General features: G+C 50.0%; 1 protein-coding gene across 1 annotated transcript in view; it reads right to left on the reverse strand.

Moving 5' to 3' along the window:
• Nucleotides 1–23,195, reverse strand: part of LOC308517048 (uncharacterized protein C1orf94) — a gene marked incomplete at its 5' end in the record, with an annotated part of 37,513 nt that extends 14,318 nt beyond the window's left edge. Inside the window, 4 exons of the mRNA XM_081088108.1 lie at nucleotides 1,209–1,384; nucleotides 2,433–2,690; nucleotides 5,886–6,571; nucleotides 22,867–23,195. Coding sequence (XP_080944234.1) covers nucleotides 1,209–1,384; nucleotides 2,433–2,690; nucleotides 5,886–6,571; nucleotides 22,867–23,195 — 1,449 coding nt within the window. The remainder of the gene's footprint in view (nucleotides 1–1,208; nucleotides 1,385–2,432; nucleotides 2,691–5,885; nucleotides 6,572–22,866) is intronic.
• Between the last annotated feature and the right edge of the window lie 445 nt (nucleotides 23,196–23,640).

Raw genomic sequence — 23,640 nt, forward strand, 5'->3', positions numbered from 1 at the left:
GTTGCAGGCTTGATCTCCAGTAGGGGGTGTGCAGGAGGCAGCCAATCAATGATTCTCTCTCATCATTGATGTTTCTATCTCTCTCTCCCTCTCCCTTCCTCTCTGAAATCATTAAAAATATATATATTTTAAAAAGAGTCAGGGGCTACAGCTCTGAGAGGCTGTATATGGAGTTGGGAAGACAGCTCTCCCTGCTGTAAGGGGGGAAATGACACAGGGCCCAAGGGGCGGTGGGAGGGGCACAGAGACAGGACCAGAAGACTTCCCGCAAATTTCTGTCTCTAGTTGCCCTGTGCGGGCTTTGCCGGGCAGCAAATTCTCAAGAACCTGACCCACAAGTTGGTGTTTGTTCCCACCCTTTCCCACACACCAACACGCCGCTCTGGAGGAGCCAGGGAGGGGTCAGGAGACAGGAATCTTAGACACGGAGCAGCTTTCCGACAAGCTGAGCACTACCTTAAGGGACTATTAAGCTATTGGATTGGACTATGGTTTAAACCAGAGTGGACATTTATTTGATTTCTTCCCTTCTTCCACCCAGTGGGCGGCAGCTCTTAAGGGAGATTAAATAGACAAACTACAGAAACTACATTTTCCCTGAATAATAAGTTCTGTGAGTAAAATTTCCAACCCTGTCTGAGTGTTTTACCATCCCCTTGTGTCTGCCTGGCTACTAATTTCATTTCAGCTATGAGTCCAAGACCAAGCACTGTGCCGCCTTAACGAAGTCTGCTCAGATGTTTCAATGAAGTGACCGTATAATTAGTCATCCACACCAGGACGCTTGAGAGTGAAAGCGGTGCTATTCATAATTATTCTAGGACAAAAGACCTAAACTGGAACTGTCCCAAGTAATCTAGGATGCATGTCACCTGACTATAAAGGAAGTCACAGGAAGTGGGTGGAGAAGAAAGACTATGCTGTCATCCTATCCCAGGAGCCCGAGCACTGAACAGGCCAGAGCTAGCAATGCAGCTCTGGAATACCTAGCCCCGAGTGAACTGGAAATCAGACAAAAGAAATTAGAAAAATATATATGCATGTTCAGGTGTGTGCACCAAGTAGTTGGTCTGATGTGGCCACAGTGAAGACATTAACTAGTGTCAAGGTTCTCTGTGATTTAGGCATCCTGCTAGCTGCAGCTCCTCTGTGGTGGGAACCTGCATGGATGGCCACCTCGAAAGCAGGCCCAGAACCCGCTCACTCACCTGATACTGTGGGAAGGTGGAGTGATTTGTGAACGCTGGTGGAGGTGGATAGTTCAGGTTCAGCCAGAGTGGCTGGTTCAGGGATGCTGATGTCAAGGTGGTGGCAAAGCGTGGGGTGAAGACGTTCCCTGTGTACTTGAGGTTGTTCTTGTCCCCCGCGGTCATAGGTGGGTTGACTGTAAGTCACAGGAGAGGTTTCAGTGACTGAGGCAGGAAGAGGCCAGGACACCCTCAGCAGGACTGTCCTTGGGATTAATATTCTTGGAGGTCAGGTTTTTTAAGCTCCTCTTGGTTCTTTAAGTGAATTTCCAGCTATAGGAAAACACCATCCCTTCACACCTTGCCAATTTGGAAGGGGTGAAACTCCCAGCTGGGTCTGCCTTGGAGCCTCTCTCTCCATCACTTACTAGTAAAGGAGGCAGTGTCAGGTCGCAGTGCACACAATAAACCCGATTGCTAAGACTACATCTCACCTACATTCAAAACCACATTCTTTCAAGTACTTTATAAAAATCCAGTTTTATAGAAGCAATTGCTATGCCACTAGAAGTCATTCTGTTCAAATTATTAAAGCGACCCCCTTCCCCTGGAGAACCTTGCACAGTTTGTTATATGTATATTGGAGTTATTTTTTTTTTAATATTTAAAAACAACAACATTATATGATTCACTATGGGATGACCCAAAACGAGTCTGAATGAATGAGATTTGGCTGAATTGTTTCAGAATATGAATCCTTAATTCTCTCCCTCTACTATAATTCTTGTGGGCTTATAGAGTCAGAGATGGGCCTCAGTTTCCCCTTATTGGCATCTTTTTTGGAAAAGTAGGTTTGATTAAAACAGTTGTAGGAGAGCAAGGGAGACAAAGCAGGAACATAAGTAATCTCAGCACACAAATAATCTGAAGCGTGGATTTCTCTTTGTTTTGGGCAACTTGAGGGGATATACTTAGTCAGGTCTGACCTAAGTGTTCGAACTGACCCCCAATAACACCCATGTAACCCCTCAAAGCCAACAGCATTTCTCTAGCGATTGTATTCCAGATAAGGGACATAGGGAGAAAGTCATCTCCCCTATTTTATAGGTTTAGAAACTGACACCCAGAGAAAGACAGTGACTTGCCCGGGGATATAACAGCCATTGAATGGCAGAGCCACTCCCAGGGCCTGTGAGGGTTCCTGACCTCCCTTCCACTGACTTTCTCTGGGCAGGTTCGGCTTACATTTCAGCTCCAGCCCATCCACCTCTTTGCTGCGCAGCCTCAGCTGCCCGCCTGGGTTCTTGGTGGCCCCAAGGAACTCATAGAACAGGGTCTTCTCCGGGGACCACGCAGACTTCTTGGCTGGTAGGGCAATGGACATGGAGCCCCCGGAGTCACTGCTACTTTCTTCAGCACAGATGTCCTTTTGGCTCTGGGGCCACTGACTGAGAAAGAGGCTCTCTCGACCCTTGGTTGGCTCCTTGGTGCCTGAGTTTTGTTCTGCAGGAGGAAGGAAACTGAGTCAATGATTCTAGTAGGCCAAGTGCTAGGTAAAGCGGGGGGGGGGGGGGGGGGTAGAGTGCACCTTCTTTAGACTAAGTGATGGATCCTCCATACACACACCTCAGGCTCAGACCACTCTGGTGTCTCTCTCCCAGCCAAATCCAATCACAACATCCTGATGCCTTCACTGCCCACTGCCCACTCTGGTCTTCAATTCTCATGAACTCCTTCCTTCCTCCCTCCCTCCCCTCTTCCCTCCTTTCCTTTTTATCTATTTTCTTTCCACCCTTCCTCATTTTTCCCTCCCTTCCTTCCTTCCAACCCTCCATAGTGTCAGGTTCTAGGTAAGAGCTGACGTGGACACAGTTCTTGCCTACTGGGAGCATCTGGCTTAGTGGAGGAGACACCAGTTCCCACAGACACGTGGCCTAAGCCACAGTCTGGCCCCTCATCATGGACGCTGGTCCTGCTTTGATGCTCACAGGTGATTCAGCTCACTCATCAGCACCAGGCCCTGACCTGAGTACTGGGGACACTGTGATGAGTCAGAGCCAGCCTCGGCCCTGCAGGAGCTCACAACAAGGAGGGAGAGAGAGACAGACCCAGAAATAGCTCCGGGACAAGGCAGATGGGGACCGTGAGGTGACAGAGGGACACAGTGGGAGAGGAGGGGTGGCTGAGGATGCCTCTGTCTGAGAGGGTCAGAGGGCTTCCAGAAGGAAGCGTTTCTTCAGCCAGGCCTTACGTCCAGGGGCATGAGGAGGAGGGCATGGCAGACAATGGGTGACTGCAGGCCAAGGCAAGGAGTCATCGGGGAGATGGAGTGAGTCACAGGATGTGGTCTGTGCCAGGCTCAGGTCTCTCTCCAAATAGAACCAGAGCTCCCCAGTGCAAGGACACTGTCCGGACCATGACAGGACCCTCCGCAGCGATGGTCTTCACCTGTACTTCCTTTTTGGAAATGGGACTCTTTCTTTAAACCAAATTAAGAAGCCATTGCTTGGTTGAAGCAGGGGAGGGGCCTTGGCCATCCCAGCATCCTTCACTCCTTCCCCAGCCTGGGGGTCCGGTCTACATGAAGCATGGCTGGGAAATGGTGCTGGATACACAGCAGGCACCTTGGATCATTTCAGCAGCTACGATATCAGGGGAACTTGTGTCCAGTGTTGGGAGTGGATTGGATCCCCCCAGCTCTTGCTCCCCCACTTCTTTCCAGCCCAATGACCTCAGGGCTAAGTCTGGGCAGGACTGGGCATGTCCTCCTAGAGCCATCATAGCAAAGGAGAGAGCTGCTCTAGCCTGAGCCAATTTAGGAGAAAAATGACATTTTTAGCAAAACATGTCCCTAGAGTCCCTTCCAAGAGTTTCTCTGGTTGCTGAGTTTAGCCCCCAGCTAGTGCACTGAAATAACAATACCTACTAATAATAATAGCCCTGTCCCCAGAGAGCCACACACCTGCAGTCTCTCTCACACACCTTCGGTCGCCTTAAACATGCTTGCTGCTCACTCATCTCCAAAACTCCCCTTCCAGCGTCTGTGTACCCAGACACACACACCTTTCTGCCTGTCACTCCTTTGACTCATTTGCATCTATGAAACTCCACACACAGGACGAACACACTCACAAACACATACACACTCAGATGCAGCCACACCTGCATTTCCTCTAACCCAGTGGTCCGCAAACTCATTAGTCAACACAGCCAAATGTCAACAGCACAATGATTGAAATTTCTTTTGAGAGCCAAATTTTTTAAACTTAAACTATATAGGTAGGTGCATTGTTATTAACTTAATTAGGGTACTCCTAAGCTGGCCTTTGCTGAAAACGTCCTCAATCTGACTGAGGTATGTTCGCTGAGGTCGACCCTGCACCGTGTCTCCTGTCACCTGACCGACCGATACCCCCCACTTCTCCTAACGCCACTTCAAAACAGACTCGCCCAGGCCGAAAACCGACTTCTGTGCATGGGCCACGAAGTTTCAATCGCACTGTATGTGCGTGCCTGCACGTGGTATTTTGTGGAAGAACCACACTCAAGGGGCCAAAGAGCCGCATGTGGCTCACAAGCCGCGGTTTGCCGACCACGGCTCTACCCAATGCACTCACACCTTTGCCCATACATTTGTGCACACAGACACACATAAATGTTGGGGAGGGCGGGTAGAGAGATAGCCATGCATGCCTCCTGGAGAAGGGGGGTGGGAGAAAAGCCCCTTCTCCAGGCAGGGCTCATCTTCTCACACATTCTGCCCAGAGTCCCCAAAGAGCCCCCTGGCTCCTAGAGGCCTGCCCAAGACCTGGAGGCCAGCTTGCTGTGCGCAGCTGTGATTCCTTGGCCTTCCAACAATGCTCCATCCAGCACACAGCATGTCCTCCAGTGTGACCATCTTGCTATTTCCTTAGGAACATGGATCTGGGCCTCCTGGTTCAGGTATATCTCAGTTATCCTTTCATGCTCACGGAATAGGGATAACTTTCCTTTTGGCTTACTCCTAGCGACAGCTGACTATAGGCAGGTGCCCCAGCACCAGTCTGCCTTCTTGGAGCCACCCAATCTGAATGGCTGAATTAGAACAGGCACAATCTGTAGAACCTGCGAGTGGGACGGGGAAACTTGGGGGGTGGCTGCATCTCCTGGGAAGGCTGACTCCTCAGTTAGGGGGTGGAAATGCACTTTGCGAAGGCCGTGGAGGTGCTGGGAACAAATTCCAGGGTCAATGGTCTCAACTGTACCTGGAGAATTTACATATTCACCCCCTGCCCCAGAGAGAGGACCAGACCTCATTGTCAGAACAGGCACCTCCATTAGAAGCCAAATAACGCCAGCTGCCAATCAAACCTCTCCCCTGTCTGGCTTAAAGTCCCCATTCTGCAGCTCCACCCAGGACTCAGCTGGGTAAGTGCTTCTTTCAACGTACCCTGAACACCCGGTGGACTCCAAATGAGTCAGGTGCCAAATGTGCCTGTCCCTCTTCTCAAAGCACGCTGGAATCAGCTGTGCCCTGTACACGGGCACCCAGCCCGGGGGCACATGGACACTGAAAACGCTGCACCCACCAGAGAGGCCACCTCGTCCGTCCTACTCTGCACGAAGATGCCGCATGCACTGCTGCAGCCTAATTGGCTTTCTGGTGAGTTTCTCCTCCTTACAGGCCCACCTGCCAGCCCTGCTTTCAGCCCCACTCACCCATCAAGTGGTGCCCCTCCACGTCGGGGTCCACCTCAGGCTTGGAGCAGATCTTGGCAAACACTGGGAGCTGCCTCTTCTGAACGGGGAGCTCAAGGAGCTTGTCAGTGGGTGCAGGAGGCGGTGAAGGTGGCAGCAGCAGGAAGGGGCCCAGCCCCATGGGCTCCCTGTGGAGGGGGCCGCTGAACATGCTGTTCTGCAGGAAATCCTTGATGACACGCGTCTCCTCCAGTACCACCTTTTTGTCGGGGGCCTTCGAGGTCTCTTTGGACTTTAGTGGGAACTGGGCCAGGAGCTTGCTGATCTCTGAGTTGGAGGCACCCAGGCTGGGGCCCCCGTCCTCTATCCCCTTGGCACGCTTGACTTTGGCAGCACGCAGGATGCCCGTGACCGTGGTCATGGCAGAATCGCAGTCCTGCCTGCTGCCGATAATGGACACGGCCACCTTCGGCTCCAGCAGCTTGTCACCGGCAATGACAGAGGCTCGCGGGCGCTCCCTGCTGCCTACCACCAGAGGAGGCGTGAGAAGGCCCGGAGGGGGCTGTCCGGGCCCCTCCGGGGAGCCAGCAGCCTCCAGCTCCCTTGAGCTTTCCGTGACCAGGATGAGGTGCTCTTTGGTCAGGTTCAAGAACTCCTGCTCCACCAACAGGGAGATCTCGTCCTTGTCACTGCTGAACTCCAGAGCCCTGCAAACAGGTCAGAAAGACAGGAGCCTCAGTGCCTGCTGGGGAAGGGTGGCTCTGCTGCAGGGCCGGGCCCCAGGGAGAGCAGATGGAGAAGGTAAGGGGAACCGATTGCTTTCTTGGGACTCCCAAGAGGTCCCTACACCACACCAGCAGGCCCAGCACCAAGTGTGGTTCTGGGAATCGGGACACTGCAGTCCTCTCCCAATACTACTACTTGCTAAGTGAGCTGAGCTTCATATATATATATTGATTTCAGAGAGGAAGGGAGAGAGAGAGAGAGAGAGAGAGAGAGAGAGAGAGAGAGAGAGAGAGAGAGAGAGAGAAACATCAGTGATGAGAGAATCATTGATTAGCTGTCTCCTGCACACTCCACACTGGGGATCCAGCCTACAACCCCGGCATGTGCCCTGACAGGGAACTGAACCCTGATCTCCTGGTTCTTAGGTTGATGCTCAACCACTGAGCCACGCCAGCTGGGCTGAGCTGAGCTTTTATTTCATTTCATCCCTCCCTCCTCCCTATTCAGGCATGCCCAGGACCTGAAGCAAAAACGATAGCAACAAAAGGGCCAGGGATGATCCAACGGCTCTGAGCATGGGCTCAGAGGGCTGAGGCTGAGCCCTGGAAAGTCCTGAGGACTGGCTGCAGAGTGTCAGAGTGAGAGAAGGGACTGTGGAGAGGACAGATGGACCTCACACCGGGCTCTGTCACTTCCCCACTGTGTGACCCTGAGCAGTCTGCTCAGTATCTTTGTAGCCTTGTTTCCTGATCTGGTTTCCAGGAATATCATAGACGTGCAAAGCACTGTGGACAGTGTCTGGCACAGAGTACGGGTGACACAGTGTCAGCTAGTATGTCTACACCTGTTCAGCCTGGCTGAGCACCTGAATCCTGGATTCCACACTGTGGCCCAGTGGTCCACCCTGGCTGGCATGGCCCTTTGCCCAGATCGAGGCCTCTGGAGCCGGCCCCACTTCCGAAGAGCACCAGCAGATGGTTGGTCCCTGCACAGATTCACAAGTATCTCCCTGTATCTACACACGGGCCTCCACCTGCACCTCAGACCCTGGCCCCCAGCTGGACCCTTAATGTCCCGCACCAACCCGATGGGGCTTGATGGTCCCATGGACTCTAGGCTCCTGTTGCTGGCTCTCTCCAGGTGTGGGAGAGGGTGGCAATCCTGCTGGCCTGGCTCATGGCCCAGCATGCCCCACCAGCATCCTTCACAAGGGGACACCTCCCTCCCTGGCACTCCCAGGAGAATCACCACCACCCAGTTTAAGACCATCTCAATGGGCTCCCGAGAAGGGGAGATGAGGTGGTCTACACAGAGCATTCTGGAAACTGCTCAGTGCGCTGGCCCTGAGAGAAGGTGGTAAAGATGGCAAAGAAGAGATCAGAGGGGAAAGCTAAAGTATCTCACGAGTGGAACTTTGCAGCTGGGGAGGCCTGGTACATGCTCCTGCCAACCCATTCTAAGGGCCTGGCGAGTCCCACAAACAGTGACTATAGAATCAAATCCAGCCTTCCCAGTAATGCTCTTTGTGTATGAGCACATGCACACTCACACGTGCACACAGACACATACCTATGTGTGTTTGATATGCACACACATGGGGCACACAGTGACTCACATATCACTACACTGCAGCTGACAACCAGCCAGAATGGACATGGGCTATAGTCCCAGCGGCTTCCTGCTGTGCTGGGCATTAAGCCCCTGGTTGCCAGGTTCGGATGAGGCTCAGGGCTCCTGTGGAAGGGGCTGTGTGGCCAGGGCACTTGGGTGCATGTGGAGGAGCTAACGACACAGGAATGTGTTGCTATTTCAACACCTGAGATAGCCGTGCCTTCTGCATGTAGCCTCCCCAGGTCAGGAGGCAGGGAGCAGTGCCAGGAAAGGGCAGACTCCAGCCAGACAGACCTGGATCGGAATCAGGCACCACTCCTGTGCCTGATTCATGTCAGACCCTAGAACCTCAGGGAGCCCCTGTAAGGTGAGTCTGAGACCTGCAGCACCCACCCCCATAGGCGGTATGAGAACTTGCTGAGGTATCCATGTGTGAGCTCAGCACTGATACCGTGCTTGGTACGCAGCCAGCATACTGGCTGAGAGTCTTAGCTGGAGGGGGCTGGCCTGGAAGCACTGGAGGCCAGCAAGGCTGGTGTGGGGTATCACTCTCCTCTCCACTCCATCCTCTCTTCTCTCCCTCTTCACTGTCCCCTCTCCTACTCCCTTTCTTTCCTCCCTCTCAAGTCTAGACTTAGCCTATAAGTAGGCCTCACTCTCTCTCTGTGTCTACGGGGACAACTGGAATAAAGAGGTTGCCAATCTATGGTCCTAAGTTTTAGATCCCACTCCTTCCTCTTCATCCTCATCCTCATCCTCAAAGGGAACCGATGAGTCTCAAGTCACAGAAACCAGACAATTGAAGGATCAGTCTCCCCGCCCCCCAACCAAAAAAAAACCCACAAAAAACAAACAAAACACCTTACAAAGCAAGCTATATATCAATATATTTTCTAAATTAGACTTACTACAGGCAGGAAACCAGGTATCCATCCATATGCTCAAATTTAATCCTCTCCACACCCCTGGGCAATAGACAGTATCATCCCCATTTTACAGATGGAAAAAGTGAGCCTGAAAGAGGCTGAGGTCCTTGTCACCAAGAAAGTAAAGAGGCTGGTGTGGGGATGCCAGTGGGTCTGGCTGCCATCACCACCTCCTCCCACCCGGCCTGCTTCCTCTCCAGGGATGGTACCCAGCGAGGTCTCCCAGCCCCTGCTCCAGGCTGGGCTTCGTTTCCCCACCTGATGTGCACACACATGGGGCACACAGTGACTCACATATCACTACCTGCAGCTGACAACCAACCAGAATGAACATGGGCTATAGTCGTGAATGCAGTCGGGGATATCGCTGGGGCTCATCCCATCACTCCAGCCTGTGGAGGATCATTGCGGTGAATCCTGAGCCTGTCATCCGTGGCATTAGCTGTCCCTCACAGCTCCCTGTCAGCTGCATGTCTGATGAGCACCTCTTCTGGGTCTCCCGCCAACTTGTGAATGAAAATGTTGAAAGGGACACACTCCAGGGCTGAGCCTTAGGGACACTGCTAGAGACCCTGCCCGCAGCCTGACAGTAATCCTGGATCAACACTTGGAGGGAATAAGTCAATCAATCCAGTCACCACCATCCCATCTCCACTTCTCCAAGGCAGCCTTTGTCCAACACCTCCCTACAGTGGAGATTTAGTGCAGTTACAGATCCCTGATGGAGGGTCTCCTGACCTGTCCCCTCCACCCCCATGAAAACGAGATTCCTTTGTTCTTGTTTGTTCTAGAAAAGTACATATCCTAAGAGCTAGGACATTCCCAGAACTCAAACCAAACCATTCCGCCATTTAAACCCTCCTGTGGATTCTCATGACACACAGAGTAAAATCCAGGGCACCACACGAAGTGACCCCATCGCCCCCTCCCACTTCGATTCCCCCTTCTTCCGGCCACTCTGGCCTTATAGATATTTCTTGACATGCCTTTGCATGTCCTGTGGAATGCCAGAACATCCCTTGACTGGCTCCTTCTCATCATTCATGCCTTAGTTCAAGTTTCACTCTCAAATGAACCTTTCCTATCCCATTTGTAAAAGAGTTATTACCTCCTCCCACACCCCTGCCCAGTCTTACTAGGCTTTCTCTACTCCATCAGGTTATTTTCCTCTTAGCATTTATCACCATCATACAGTATCTTTTTTATGCCTTTACTCCACTCAACAATATATCTTCTCTGTGGGCAGAGATTGTCTTATCTTCACCACAGAGGCCTGGGGGACTAGCACAGTGCCTGGCACATAACTTCAGCTCAGTATTTGTTGAATAAATGAATGAAGAAGCTCATGAACTTGTCATTACATTTGTCCATTTCTTGGAGCTCTTGGAATCAGGAGCTCCGTTGCCAAAGGCTGTCTACGTCCTTGCATGGGTTGCAACCTGTCTGGCTTTGATTCCATTTTCTGTCTTTCTGTCCATGTCCCACCTCTGGCCATCTCTGTGAACAGTTCACTAACTACCCTGATAGGTCTAGTCCTAAGACCCCCCAACCTCGGTAAGGCAGGCCCCTGGCTGATCCCACACAGAACCCGCCCCCTAGCCACCACCTTGGGGCTCACAAAAAGACTTCATTCTCCTTCCAACTTTGCTGGGTTCCACACCAAGCCTGCTTGCCTGCATTTCTGGAATCTATCTTTTCTTCTCTCTTCCTAAGAAGTTTTGCCGATGTTGGCACTTCTCCCGTGCTATTTGCTTTCTCCTTTGAGTTGGGAAAAAACCATAAAATCTGCCACAGACTATCACAGTGAATCATTCAGGAAGGTTAACCCAGCTCCTGGGCGCTGACAGAGGAAGCAAGAGTCACACTCGGTGCAGTGGCTCCAGCTGCTGCCACCACCTCTGCTTTGCCCGCCTCCAGAAATGATAGGTGTCTGACGGCGGCTCTGTCTGCGGATGCTGTGCATTATTCCTGCATTTGCAGTGTACAGAGCTATACAAAAATAAAGGCTATTGACTGGCTGGCACCCCTTCCCAGAATAATGACTAAGCAAGCATGCTGTTAGCTCCCCGACAGCAGTTCTGTGTACATGATAACACAGAGCAAAGACGAAAACTGCTATTCAGCTGAGCCAAACAACAGAAAAATGCAAGCAGAAAATTGTTAGTGCTGGAAGAGGACAGCAAAACAAATATTTTCTTCTCGCTATAGCATTTCAGACCATCCACAAACAGGGGACCCAGGCCCCGTGCCCAGGCAACGTGGCTGGTGGAAGAGGGAGGCGTGAGACGGGCGCTGGGTCCAGCACAGACCTGGGCTGGGAGGGCAGCCCGTCCACAGACTCACCCCCTGACTGGGTGAGATTCTGACTTCCTGACACATCTGCGTGGCTATGAGCATATTGGCTATGAGCTGTGTCTCTAGAGAGAGGCAGACACTGGATTCAAATCCCCTCCCCTCCGTGGGGGTCAGACCTTAAGCTGCATCAGGCCCTAGTTCATAAAATAGGAAGCAGTGTTAGCCTGTCTGGAGTGCTAACAGCCAGGCACTGTGCTAAGCACTTGCCATGCAAAACTCTCATTTTAGTCCCCACAACAGGCCCCGGGGGGCTAGTGTGTACTGACGACAACCATGGCCCATTTCATCACACCTTTGGCATCCTGTATCCAGGTTCTTTGGTAATTCCCTCCCATCTTGATTCATTAGGACTCCGCCTCTTATTTCTTTTGGGACTCGACTACATGCCGCTGAACAAGCCCAGGAGAGCCTGCTGGAGAATGAAACATCCCCCAGAGGTGAACCCCAATAGTTGGCCAGACCCAACTGAGCTGCAGACGTTGGGTGAGCATTCTCCGTGCCCAGCCATGCCCAGTCCCCACCAGAAGAACTACCTGGCTGAACCCAGCCCAGACTGCTGAACTTCAGAAACGTGAGCTGAGTCGACAGTGGTTGTTTTGAGCCACGAAGCTTTGGGGCAGTCTATTAAGTACCAAAAGCTAACTGATACAGGGAGACATAACCATCCCAGTTTTAAAAATGAAGAAGAGAGTTTTCCCAAGATCACAGAATTAAGAAGGGACAATGTGTACATTGAGGCAATCTTGCCCAGATGCTGCTCTCTTACCCATGAGGCTACCCTGGAAACCAAAGTGAAGCGCTATGTGTGAGAATACCAGGGGTACACCCCTCAGTTAGGACAGCAGAAAGGGCTCTCTGAGGAAATGTCATTTCAGCGGGGGCCTAATGAATAATAAGCATTTAACCAGGTTAAAAAAAAAAAAAAAAGCAAGGAAGAGCTTTCCAGATACAGGGAACAGCATGTGTGAGGATCACATGGTAAGCAAGAGCTTGGTGCACTGATGGAACTATGCTCAAGTGGGTGGGGTACATAAATTGGAAAGTGGGGAGGTCACAAGAGGTGTGGTTATAGATGGCAGCAGTCAGAGCCTGTCAGGTCTTAGAGTGATGCTCCAAGTTTTTATTCTACAGGAACAGGAAAGCCACTGAGGAGATCTCAGCAGGGAAGTGTCAGGCTCTGGTCTCTTCCCAATAGTAGCCCAGAGGCATGATGGGAAGGGACTGAACCTGAGCCAGGGCCTGTGCTGTGTCTGCTAGGTGCCCGCTGTTAGACTCCAGAGCAACCATGAGGAGTAGGTAACATCTTCCTCCCCAATTTAGAAAGAGGAAACTGAGGCTCAGGAATTGAACAACAAATTCAAGTTCCCCCAAGAGAGTAAGTGCTGGAGCAGAGTTGGGAGCAAGTCCTCACGGCTCCAAGCCACTACTCTTAGCCCCGACCCTATACTTTCCAAAACAGAAGTGGGAGAGAGAGCAAGGCCTGGGCAGCCAGGAGACCTGCATTCAAACCCCAGCTCTGTCCTTTCCGATAGGTGACCTCAATTCACTTCCCTTCTCTGAATCTCAGTTGCAGGAGGGCCAAAGGCTAGGAGCCAGCCAGAAACAAGGAGGATGAGGCAGCAGAAGGCAGGACTTGGTGGGCAGGTAGGGCCAATGCAGGGACTTGAAGGAGCCATGGCTGTGCATGGGGGTGACAAAGAGGCACCAAAGGGCCTCAGACAAGCAGAGGCTTTCATCATGGAGGCAGAGGCTCCAGCATCCAGCCTGGCACCAGCCCCCAGAGAGCCCCACCCTCACTTGCCCTGGGCTGATGGACATTCCCCTGGTGCATATGTCACAGCACCCAGGGTGGCCCCTGCCCACTGTTGAGGGAAGGAACATGGCCATCCATGTCAAAGCTACCTTCCTCCATCTTCCCTCTCCTCCGGAAGGAGGGTTCATTGAACTGCCCTGGGTTTCCCTCCCTGTACACACTCCACACCCATGCACACACATAGCACAGCACACTTGTGAACATACACCACATACATGCATGCACATACAGCACAGCAGCACAAACATACATACCATGCCCATATGCACATGCACACACAGCACACCCATGCACACACAGCACACTCATGAACATATACCATATCCATGCATGCACACACAGCCATGTGTATACACACCACAGCCATGCACACACACATGTTGCAGACATGCATACAAATGGACACACATAGCACAGCCAAGTACACTATACATATACACCCATGTGTGCGCACTTGTAAAAAAAAACAGCAGGAAGAAAGGGGCCAGGGGAAAGGATGGATTCTGCCTCTCTAACTAACTGAGGGGCCTGGGCCGAGTTTTTTCATTTTGAGGGTGGAGGGACAGTTGAGAGAAGCTGCAGATTTAGCTGCCATCCTGGGCCTACACACCTGTGTCCCAAAGGTACCTGGAAACCCACTGAGCTCTGTCTGCAGGGACCTCTCCAGTGGGGGGCAGGGGAGCTGGGCGGAGGTCCTTCAGAGAGCTCCTCCTCCACTCTCCTGGCTGCAGTGAGGATTAAGTGAAATGATGAATGTGAAAGCGCTTGGTAAACAGCAGCAGCGCTATGCAAATGTTAGCAGCTCCTACTGAGAGAGAGACCTGGTGGTGCCGGAGAGCCACTCTGGGCTGCAGGCTTGGAGCCCTGCTGACCCTTCACAGCCCAGGGCCAGGATGGCTAGGGGTGGAAAGTTGGGGAAGGCTCTGAAACTCCACCGGGATGGAAGGGGACACCACCCAGGCTGGGGTGAAAGGAGGTGACACTGTGAAATCCGTCAGCTGCCTGAACACCAAGCCTGGAATTTGAGTTCATCTCATTTCTTAGCAGAGCCTTTATAGAGTTGAGTCATTTTTTACAACGTCTCTGGCACACACTTGGAATTCAGTAAAGGTCAGTCTCCTTCCCACATGCTTTTCTTTGGAGCACCACCTTCTCCAAGCTATGTCCCTGTTACGCCTGAGGTTCCATCATCTTTGACCCCTAAAGTAACAGAGAACTTTCTATGCATGTGCACGGGAATCACCTGTAGTGCTTGTTCCAAATGCAGATTCCTGGGCCCTTGTGGGGAAAATGGCAGTTTGGTTGGTGCAGAACGGGGCCCAGGAATCTGCATTCTGATGCAGATGATGTACAGGGAGGCACCAAGCCTGGTGCAAATTTCCTTTCACTTTCTAGCTCCTCCCTGATTGGCAGGTGGAGGTGAGACACCTCCCACCCCACCTCTTCCCCCCGACCCGACCCTCCCCCCGCAGGAGGGGAAAGGAGAAGTTGAGAACACAGGACTCAGGTCTGAGTTGGGCCAAGGACTGAAAGGGTTGGGGGGGATGAAGGATTCAGTGAGCTGGGGAATGAGACAGGAAATACTGCGGAATAAATACGGCAATAAAGGAGCTTCGGCTGGGAGCTACAGAGTGATTCTTATTGTTCAAATTATCTTTAAAACTTTTCATTTGAATCTGTTTAATAAGAGAAGGCTTACCCTAAGGAAGAGGTATTTTTTTAATGTGACTTGGGAGCTGAATTGGAAATAACGTTGCAACAAAGATATTAAAAAGGGGATTAATCCAAACCACTGGTGGCCCATCTCTGCAGGCTCCCACAACCTGCCGCACAAGTCCCGAAACCATAAAATTAAATTAAAAAGGGGGACACGGGACATGGGACGTTAATCACGATTCATCTTCCTTTCACCGCTCATGGTTCCTAGTGCTAAGCAGACACGCATGGGCTATTGTAAAGGTCTCCTGGTGTCTGAGAAAGAGCCCTGGCCTTAGAGCCAGCAGGTTCCTCTTCCTGCTCTGCTGCCATTTGAGCTGGATGACTCTGGGCAAATTGCCTAACTCCTCTGAGCCTCAGCTTCCTCATCTGTAAAAGGGGAGTGCTATGGCCCATCTACTGACAGGTGTTGCTAAGACAATGAGATAAACAGAAAATTAAAATGCAGAGCCTGGCACATAGCAGGTGCTCAAGAAAACATGACTTTCCTTCTTTGCACCTTAAGGCAGAAAGAGGGGGGGAACCCTGCAATGTCTTGGCTTATTGATATTCTGTCCCTATGTCACTCAATGCTTCCTCTGATGATCGTGACTCTTGCTTGGATCCTGGCCACCTCTGGGCCTCACTCACCCTCCTTGCAGCGGCATTTTTATGGTTCATCCATCATTCACTTCCTCATTCATTCATATACACTGCATAGTCATCAAATGCCAGGAACTCAGCGGGGTGCTGGGGAGACAAAGATGAGTAAGACACTGCCCTTGCCCTTATGGAGCCCTGGTCAAGTAGGGGGAGAAGTGTTGTTGCCACAGTCAGCATACAGTTTGTGCCAGGGGACCACCTTATCAGGAATCCCATGCCAGAAATGCACCAACAAATCCAAATGAGATGTTGTGTTCTCCCCTCTGGCCAATGGTAAACCTGAGAGCTGGTTCTAAACCGAGCCTTCTATTCCATCCTCCTCATATAAAGACCCCTCCACTTTTTCTCTCCTGATGAGCCTCCCTGCCTCCCTGCTTTCTCTTATTAGATAATATGAGTTATGGAAATCAACTGCTATGTTCCCTGTTTGACCTCGCTGCCAAGAATCTCACAGCAAAATGTTATCCTCAGCTGAGTACTTTTCCTTTGCTTAGATTTTCGGGTATAGAAATCTCCTTTCCCCATACTATTTTTAATTACTTAATCCCGTCATTTTATCATTGATAATAACAATAATGATGGTGATGATGCTGATGGTGATGATGCTGATGGTGATGACGCTAATAGTGATGCTGCTGCTACTAATGCTGATGGTGATGCTGCTGATGGTAATGATGCTGATGCTGATATGATGATGCTGATGCTGATGATGCTGATATGATGATGCTGATGGTGATGATGAGTCCTTATGTTATGCCAGGTGCTATGTGAGCTTTACATACCTTATTTTATTAACCTCCACAATAATCTTTTAAGGTGGTCACATGACTTTTTCCATTTTTCAGATGAGGAAAGTGGGGCACAGAAAGTTTGAGTGACTTGCTTACGACTAGGAAGTATGCTAGGATTCAAATCCACTGGTCTCTGTATTTTACTATTGTCTGATATTGATATTCTTATCACCTTTAAACCCTTAGGAAAGAGAAGGAATGTAATTGTTTACTTAAAGTCAAAAGGGGAACATGGAAGAGGGAGGAAGAAAACATGCTGAATGGGATGAGCAGTGGAAATTTCAGAGGGTGACACACTTATTCTAGGGCTTTAAGGATGGGTAGGGTTTTAATAGACAGAGATATGGATGCAAGGCATTCCTGGAGGTGAAATGACTTGAGCAAAGGCAAGAAGATGTGCACCTGCTGGTAGCTCGTCTTGGTTATAGGGAGTGGAGAAGAGCAGCAAGATGTTCATCTAAAGATGTAGGTAGGGCCAACTACTGAGACCCTTGAAACCAGGTCAAGGGACTCAGAAGACAGTGAATGAGCCATGGAAGATGCCTGACCTGCACTGTTGATGTGCTTTAGGAAGATGAAGCTGCCACCGGGGGAAGGACATCCAAGAGGAAAAGAAACCAGACACAGCAAGATGAGATGTTGTAATGATGGCAGAAGAGAGATAAGCAGGGAGACCAGAAGTCAAGAAGGCAACTGCAGCCCAGCCAGTGTGGCTCTGTGGTTGAGCGTTGACCCAGGAACCAGGAGGTCACCAGTTTGATTCCCTGCCAGATTGTGGCTCATCCCCAGTAGGGGGTGTGCCGGAGGCAGCCGGTCAATGTTTCTCTCTCATCGATGCTTCTATCTCTCTATCCCTCTCTATCCCTTCCTCTCTCTAAAAATCAATATAAACTTTAAAAAAAAGAAGTTGACTGCAGGATGTGTGAGGAGACTGAAGGAGGGAAGGGCCGGAGGGCCCTGGACCTCTGTCTGCCAGCACCATTACATTCATAATTCACTTGTCAACCAGGAGGGGGATGTGGCAATGTCAGTGTGATTGGGGTCACAGCAGAGGCTGAGACTCAGCCCTGGGAAGCTCAGGGGAAGAAGGCACTTAAGTATTGGTTCCAAGAGAAAAGGGTCCGACCTGGGTCGCAGGGGGTCTCTGAAGTCATTTACAAAATGTCAAGGGGTCTGAGAAGGTGCTTCAGGCACAAGGTCTAGAGCAGCTTTCCTCCGATTGTCAGAGAGGTGTTTGTTCCCACAAGGGGAGAAAACACGAGCCTGGAGCATTGGACTCGGGGCTGACTTCTATTCTAGGACATCAGTCTGAGTTTCCAATTGTGAGTCTTGTCCTTATCACTCCCATCACCAGCTTTTTAAAATAATAATAGTAATAAATGAACGTGTGGACATATTCCAAGCAACTTTTCTAGAAAAACAAGACACATGCAATTGTTTAAATAACAGGAGCATCAAGAATTGGTTTGTTCCCTGGCACTGAGAAGGCAACTGTGAGTGCTTGTTGAATGAATCCATAAATGATGGAACGAACAAATGCCACATCCCAGTGAGAGCAATGGAGTCAACAGCATACCCTAAGCCTCCAACTGAAGCTGTGCAGTTGTTGCAATGAGGGGAACGAATGAATAAGTAAGTAATCCTAGGATACAAGTCAGTGCGTGGCTGGCCACAATTCTTTAAGCCAGTGGTTCTCAACCTGTGGGTCGCGACCCCTTTGGCAGTCGAACGACCCTTTCACAGGGGTTGCCTAAGATCATCCTGCATATCAGATATTTACATTATGATTCATAACAGTAGCAACATTACAGTTATGAAGTAGCAATGAAAATAATTTTATGGTTGGGTCACAACATGAGGAACTGTATTTAAAGGGCCAGAAGGTTGAGAACCACCGCTCTAAGCCCAAATTTAAGACTAACTAAAAGATAACTGCCCTAACTGGTTTGGCTCAGTGGATAGAGCATTGACCTGCGGACTCAAAGGTCCCAGGTTTGATTCCGGTCAAGGGCATGTACCTGGGTTGTGGGCACATCCCCAGTAGGGAGTGTACAGGAGGCAGCTGATCGATGTTTCTCATCGATGCTTCTAAATCTCTATCCCTCTCCCTTCTTCTCTGTAAAAAATCAATAAGATATATTTAAAAAAAAGATAACTGAACACAGTTCTGGAGTTTAATTGACACTAGACAGAACTATTGATTTCTCCCCAAAAGCTGATTTCTTCCTGTTTCTTCTCCACCTCCATAAATGGCACCACCATCCAACTAGGCTCAAGTCCAAACCCTCAAGTTAAGACTCATGTCCCCATTTGTGTGCCCCAAACCATCAGCAGGTCTGTTGGCTCCTCTCAAAAATACCCACTGAATCCCGCACTTTCACCATCCCCACTACCATCTCTCTGACCAGGCACTGCCACCCGCCTCACCTAGACTATTGCTGCATCTTCCCAGAGGTCTCCCAACTTCCTGTCTCACATGCCTGCAAACCCTCTCCATGCAGCAGCTGGAGAGATATTTAAAAATTAGTGAATCTGATCAAATTGCACCTCCTACCCTAAAACCTCCAAAGGGTGTCCATAACATGGAGAATCAACTATAAACTCCCTACAGTGATCTTCCAGGCTTTCTAAGACTTTGCCTGCCTGCCTCAGATACCGCCTTGTCCCATGTCTATCACTCCATACGCCCTAGCCATGCTGTTCCTCTCCAAGCCACTCCCACCTCAGAGTCTTCACAATTGCTCTTCTTTCTGCCTGGACATCCTCCCCCAGATCTTCACTTGTTGGCTCCTTCTGGGTATCCAGGTCTCTGCTCAAATGACCACGTCTTCTAGCGAGTCCTTCCCTGACCACCCCATTAAAGATGCTGTCCCTAGTACTTTACTCGGTTTTATTTCTCTCAGGGCACTCATTGCTATCTGAAAATATCTGGGTTAGTTTTACTTGTTTATATTGGTTTCCTCCAACTAGAACACCAGTTCTTTTCACATCTGAAGTTATCCTAGTCTTCTGATAACTTCCTAGTCTTCTGATAACTTTCTTTCCCCTACTTGAATGGAAGCTGTAGGAAGCCAGTTTCTATCCCATTAGCTCTTAGCACTGTGCCAGGCACATAGTAGATGCTTAGTAAATATTTGTTGAATAAATAATTGAATGAATAAACTCAAAATGTGCCCACACAGTGAAGTCCACTTGGGGAGAAAAACAAGTCTGGCATTCATCGCCATTACCATGATAACAGAATGTTAACAGGGAGGATCCAATCAGCACAGATTGGACCATACCTGGTTCTGGTGCTGCACAGCCACAGGACCAGCTGTATGCATAGGAAACTGACCAGGCTGGCACGTGACGGGAAACTTAGAAAACCAGAGAAGTTCAGCTTGTAGAAACCAGAAATCCTAGGAGAAGTATTGTTGGTATCTTTTAACATCTAAAGGGCTATTGAGAGAAATAGGGGATAGACTTGGTCTGGAGCCCTAAAAGCAGAATCCAGATCAATGGATATTAGTCTGATAGAGACAGATTTCAGTACAAGAAGAAAGTGGGGTCCATAACAAAGGACGGGCTACTTTATAAAGTGGTGAGCTCCCCACCTGAGAAAGTGTATAAGTGGATAACCACTTGGCAAGGATTTTGAAGAGGGACTCAATCAGCAAAAGATGGACTCCACAGTCCTTTTCAAACTCGAGGTATTTATGTTTCTAAAATATATAGAGACACAGTCCAGAAAAAAATTTCTGGCTAACAAGAGTGCTAGAACGTATGTATCTAGCTGGCCCATAGCAGAAAACATCACCGAAATCAGGCCTACAAATTAAGCAACAGGAAGGTTAGCTGAGAGGGGTCTTGAGGGTGTGAAGCCAGACTAAAATACTCTGGACAGCTCCCTGGATTTGAAATCGGTTATCTATACATGAACATTCAAATATGACACTGCCAAATATTTTGACTATCCGAAAAGATGCCTCGATTTCTAGGGGAAGGTAGCCAATACCATTGTGTAATGGCTCAGAGGGTTTGCTTTCTGAAACGCCACCACTTCCTAACTGTAGGGCCTTGGCCAAAGACATTAACCTCTCCAAACCTGTTACCTCATGTGTAAAAAGGATTTCATTTCAAAACAGGGGAAGGAGAAATTGAAACCAGAGTGGCACAAATTTGATAATGAAGCTCAGTGACAGACACACAGACATTCACTATACTATTCTATTTGATAGTTTGAAGATTTGCATAATAAAAAGTAAAAAGAGGGAGTATTTAAAATAGTACCTACACCGTATAATAATTGTAGGGCTTGAAGGAATCAACAGCATCATCATTACAAGGAATTTTTGCAAATCCTAGTTATTACCAAGAATGTTTAAGTATCCCATTTAATCAGCCCAACAATGCTATGAAGTGCATAGAAATCATCTCCATTTGGCAGATGAGGAAACTGAAACTCGCATAAATTAGACCAACCCTAGACCAACCCCACAGCTGGATCTGGGGCTGCAATACGATCTGAAACCAGTTATCTGACTCCACCATCTCAGCTGCCTTTCTTTCAAGAATAGCTCATTGTGTTCTGCTTGGTTGATATCTACACGATTATATCCTTTAGTCGCCTAAGTCAGTGATTTCCCAGCTCTTTTCTCAGTAACAGAACCCTTTTTTTCAAATGCAGTCTTTACTCGGAACTCCAGTAAAGTAAAAGCTATAAAAGCAGAACAGCTCGGGCTGAATGGGGGATTAGGGCCCAGCCACCAGGCCACTTGACCCCAGGATGACCCTTACAGCACCCTAGGGTCTAGGAACATAGTGTGAAAACCTGAGATTGAAACCAACAACAACAAAACCCAATCCTGGGAATTACATTTAAGGACAACTTCATTTGTATAATGCAGTGTTCAGTCTCCTGTCTCCCATCACATTTGATCCTCATTATCAGCTCTGAGGTGGACAAGGCAGGGCATATCATCCTCAATTTGCAGATGAGAAAAACAAGGCCAAATGGAATTAAGCAACTGGCCAAAGGTGAGTCAGTTCACTTTTAGGCCAAGTGCAGACTGGAAAGAGAGTCTGTCTCCATTAACTAGGTGTGACCTGGCAGAGAAGGTGCCATCTACTGGAAATTGCCACTGACCCTGGTTCACCAAGTGGACCATCAGCTCCTTGGCCTTTGAGAGCCTGACCACAGCCCCGTGGCTCCCCTGCCAAGACCCTGTCCCAGAGCAGATGGCAATGGGCAGGGGAGAGGGGTTCAGTACCACTCACTCTAGGGCTGGATAGCAAAATGTTGGCGGCAGTCAAGCCATTCCCATCCCAGCCACATCCTGCTGAGCACAGGACAGGGAAAGCAATAGCCGCCAAAGTGCCTGCACCTTTGTCTGCAGCCCAAAAAGGGGCGGCAGGTAGTGCCGGCCTGGGTGGTAGTTACACATTCTTTCTTCTTAGCTCTCGCCTAGAAATCCCTGAGACCAGATGCAGCAGATAATTGCCTGAATGGTTCCCCCACTTCAGAGCAGCTCTGAACTGAGCTGGAGCATGTGTTGGAACAGACAACACTTAATTATCACTTAGTCTTTAATTAGCACTTAATTATTAACACTTAATCCATCTGTAAAATGGGGACACTAATACCTGTCTCATAGGGGCTCCGGAGGATTAATTAATGTTTGCGGCCCCCTTTGAAGATGCAAAGCATTGAACAAGTGCTCAGCAGTTCACTGGCTTTTCTAGAGGAGGTCCCCCCTTCCTCTCCTTGTGAGTATCCATCCCCAACGATATCTGCTCAACTTTTGCCCTGGTGGAGAAACATCTAGCTCTGTGTTTCCCAGACACGGGATTTCCCATCCAGGAAGCGGGCTATTTCCAGCCATCTCCCCACACTTTAATTTTCTATTATGTCCTCTGAATACGGCAATGCCTTCCCAGTAAATATTTTGATGTGCGCTCTTGCAGCAGCTTCTGTGGAGTCTGAATGGGACAGCTGCTCCCTGTATTAGGGAATTCCAGATGTGGTTTAAAACCACCAGACGCATCTGTGCCAATGCCTAGTCTTTGGAGGTGGAAGGGGGGGGAAGGGATCTGCTAGTTGCCTTTGGGGAAAGCCATGGACATCTAACCCTAGGTCCTGGCCCAGATGGTTTTCCAAGGTCCTCAGATTCACCTCTGGTTGTCTATGCCTTTAGGAGGAGAACGAGCCCCTCAGGAGGCTGGTGAAGAGGCAACAGAGAGAGCCTTGGCCTGGCCCTTCACCCAGGTAACTTCAGGCCCCTCGTTAACTCTTCTTCTAAAGGGACCACGAGGGAGGGGATGTAAAACATACAGCCCTTAGGGTTTAGCAGAATGAAGAATGGGCCAGAACATACCCCCAGAAGGTCTGACCTGGGTTCCTCCCTCCTCCCCTGGTGCCAGCCATGTAGGGGGACACTCACTCTTCTCGGAAGCTGAGCCCGTTGTCTGTCGGAGTCCCAACCACGGGGGCAGAGAGCTGCTCCTTCAAGGTCAGGGGCTGCAAGGCCTCGGGCAAGCCCTGAACTCTCTTCCAGATTTCATGGCAGGTCTTGTCTAGGCTGTCTTGGGGTGTATCCTGGTGGATCCAGATGTATCTGGGGAATGGGCCCAGGGCGGAGGGGCGCTTGGCCATCAGGGTCGAGGACGAAGGGAGCCCATTTCCACTGGCCATCCTCCTCCTGTCTTTCCGGAAGCCCCTTTGTCCACCCAGGGCTCGCAGACAGGGCGACCATCCACCACCGCCCTTCATTCACCAGAGAGGGAGATGAGGATGGAGCAGAAGCAGTTCAGTTCTGTCTGGCTGTCGCTCCAGCAAGGTGACTCTGTTCAGAGGCCTCCGATCTGATTTGTGTGCCAGTGGTGGATGGAGATCAGCTTTTTTGGGGGGAGGGGGAGCTTATTTTGATTTGTTTTTATTTGCTCTTTTCTGACCTTTGTCCCTCTCCCCCTGTCCCTGAGAAGAAAAAATTTAAAAGTCAACAAAAACCAGTAGCTTAGTAACCTTGGAATCCCCCTGAGCTCAGGAACCAGGTGCCTGGGTGGGCAGAATGACATCTGGGAACAGGTGGAGGGGGAGGGAGGCCTCTCCCAGAATCCCTGGCGCGTCCCGTTGCCACACACCTGTGACACCTTGCAGCGCCTGGGGCTCAGCCCATTCTCACCCGATAAACCTGGGGATGACTGGGTGAGGGCCT

The sequence above is a fragment of the Myotis nattereri genome (assembly GCF_964212035.1).
Source record: "Myotis nattereri genome assembly, chromosome: 3".
NCBI lineage: Eukaryota > Metazoa > Chordata > Mammalia > Chiroptera > Vespertilionidae > Myotis > Myotis nattereri.